The sequence below is a fragment of the Penaeus vannamei genome, chromosome 17 (genome assembly GCF_042767895.1).
Source record: "Penaeus vannamei isolate JL-2024 chromosome 17, ASM4276789v1, whole genome shotgun sequence".
Lineage (NCBI taxonomy): Eukaryota > Metazoa > Arthropoda > Malacostraca > Decapoda > Penaeidae > Penaeus > Penaeus vannamei.
This window is the reverse complement of record NC_091565.1, coordinates 393,729-396,228: the sequence shown is the minus strand read 5'-3', so window position 1 is coordinate 396,228 and position 2,500 is coordinate 393,729. Positions and strand designations below refer to the sequence as shown.

At 38.8% G+C, this 2,500-nt stretch overlaps 1 protein-coding gene across 2 annotated transcripts in view; it reads left to right on the top strand.

Annotated features, from left to right (window-relative positions):
• The window catches only part of LOC113810130 (cytoplasmic aconitate hydratase), a 54,006-nt gene that overhangs the window by 14,856 nt on the left and 36,650 nt on the right, over window positions 1–2,500 (top strand). For both annotated transcript variants that reach the window (XM_070131719.1, XM_070131718.1), the window contains exon 4: window positions 2,304–2,405. In XM_070131719.1, the coding sequence (XP_069987820.1) occupies window positions 2,304–2,405 (102 nt within the window). The remainder of the gene's footprint in view (window positions 1–2,303; window positions 2,406–2,500) is intronic.

Genomic DNA, 2,500 nt, shown 5'->3' with positions numbered 1-2,500 from the left:
GTGTATAAGTCACATTCGAAGCCTAAAGATCTCTCTAAACCAGGGGTCGACTTGTATGCTGAATATAAAATGTGAACCTTAACCAATGAGGATAAACAAGTGAAACTACCTGCCTAACCCTCATCATACACCACTTCCCAAAGCTCTTGCAGCCCACCACAATTATTCCCTACTGAAACTTGTTTAATAAGTCTCTTTAACATGAAAATTATAGATTTATCAGTGACTACCTCATAGTGTACACTAGATTTATTAAGGTTTGGTTTACCCACTTGCGATGGGTGTCACACATATGTGACGTCTGGAATATGGACCATGGCCAGCTGTCCCACTAGTGCAATGCTAGATCGGAGCTTGCACTCTGATTTTGTTGCCTGAGGTGGGCAGCACATGAGTAGGTTCCTGGCCTGGCCTGCTCGCCGACCTTGATACCGCCCAGAAATGGGGATTATTGCCCTCCAAATGGACCTTCGTGGGTGGGTTAACAAACAGAACCTTAACATGTTAGAATTCACATGCGACTAAAGTGTTTCTGAAGAAAAGTGTGTTAGAATTGTTTATGGGATAGATTAGATTTTGTTTTGTTTTTCCTACTATACTGTAAGGCTGCAAAAGTGGAGCTGCTTTATTTTTCTTGGTTGTCTTCTCTGGTGAGTATAGAACTAGACCTGAATTATTCATGAGAATATTAGGGGTTGACTTGTGTGCCAGATTGCCTTGTATGCTTGCATATACAATAATTAAAGTAAAAGTGAATTTGCCCAACAAATGTTATGCTCTCCTCAAAATTGGGAAAATGGCATCTTGAAGTTGATTACTACTTTTATATGCCTGGAAGCAAATGGAAGTGAGGCAATCCACACAACACCTATAAAATAGGAGAGCAGTTGCTGAATTTGGGAAATCATTCTTGTTTTACACAGGGGCGGGTCCCGAGAATTTTCTGGTGGGGGGCACAGGGGGTAACAACAATAAATCTGGGGGGTCTGCCAAAAAGAAACAAAAAATTAAGACTGCCCACTTCAATACTTATATTGTATAGTTATACATTGTTTATGTTTTCATCTTGCCGTGTATTATATATTATTATATGTTGATATTATTTATTTATATATAATTATTATATATTAATATATAAAAGGTCAATGACTCTTGGGTGGGGGGCACATGGGGTGGCCAATCAGATTGCCCCCCTCTGCTACCATGGAAGACCCGCCTCTGGTTTTACAGATTGCTTTGCGTTAGCACAGTAGTAGACATTTTGCATAGAAAGAGGAAATAAGGTTACAAAAATAAAAGAACAAAAAGGAATTAATAGTGAGATGGATGAAAGAGAGTGAGGTCCAGTGACTGACTGAAATTATTTAATCATGAGCTGAGGGGTTTGTTACCTCAGTCAGTGCCTTTGCCTCACTTTTGCCTGGAGTTTGGTGTCTGATGCTTTTTTTTCCATTTTTCCTAGGCTTTACTGTAAAATATATACCTTAATCCATTGGATTTGGGTGATGTGACAGTCATATAATGAAAAGTTTTGGCTGAGGGCCAGATGATGGGAACATGTCATGATAAAAATTGGCTGAGGGCTAAAGTGATGGCATTATCCTGTCATGGGAAATTTGGCTGAGGGCCAGGATGACAGGACTGACTCGTTATGAATGCACAAAGGTCTTGGAGGATGATTGGACTCAGTGGGCATTTAAGAAAGGGCTTTAGCATGATTTCCACTGGTAAAGAGGATGGAATGTATCATCCATGATCATGGTTGCAAGATTGCTGGCTCCAGGGAGGACACAATTTCTATGCTCAGGATCCCAATCCTACTGACTGACAAATATATAAAGATATTACACAAATAACACTATTTTACCCATTGCTATTTCTACTGCACGAGTTGTATACTACCAACAGAGATGATATGGCGTCTAATCAAGGAAAACGACTGATTGCCATCTTGACACAGAATAAGAAAATATAATAGACCTTGAAAAATGGCAAACAGCAAAAATTCTTATGGTAAAAAAACAACTAATAACACTACAAAGAGGAGGCAAGGAATCTTGATACTCCACATGAGTGGTTGTGTAGTCTAGACCTACAAGCCACACACCTGGAAGTATGCTTATTGCCTGGATTTTGGTCTATACTATTTGTTATGGTAACATGCCTCAGAATGCTTTAATATTATGCAGGTAATATCTCAAAATTCATGCCAGTCTTGCTTACCTAACTTTTCAATTAATGCCACAAATATGGATCAGGGAGTATGAATAAAATATTTCTAATTGAAATGCTTTCTCCAACAGGTGAAGGAAAATGATGTTGAAAGTATTCTTAATTGGGAGAAGAATCAGACTGACCCAAAGGGTGTGGAGGTCCCTTTCCGTCCATCAAGAGTTATCCTACAGGTTTGTTTTTTATGTATGTTGTGCTGTACATTTGATAATCCATTTTCCCTCACTAGTTGCCTCTTCATATCCTAATTTTTCTTTATTAGTATCCT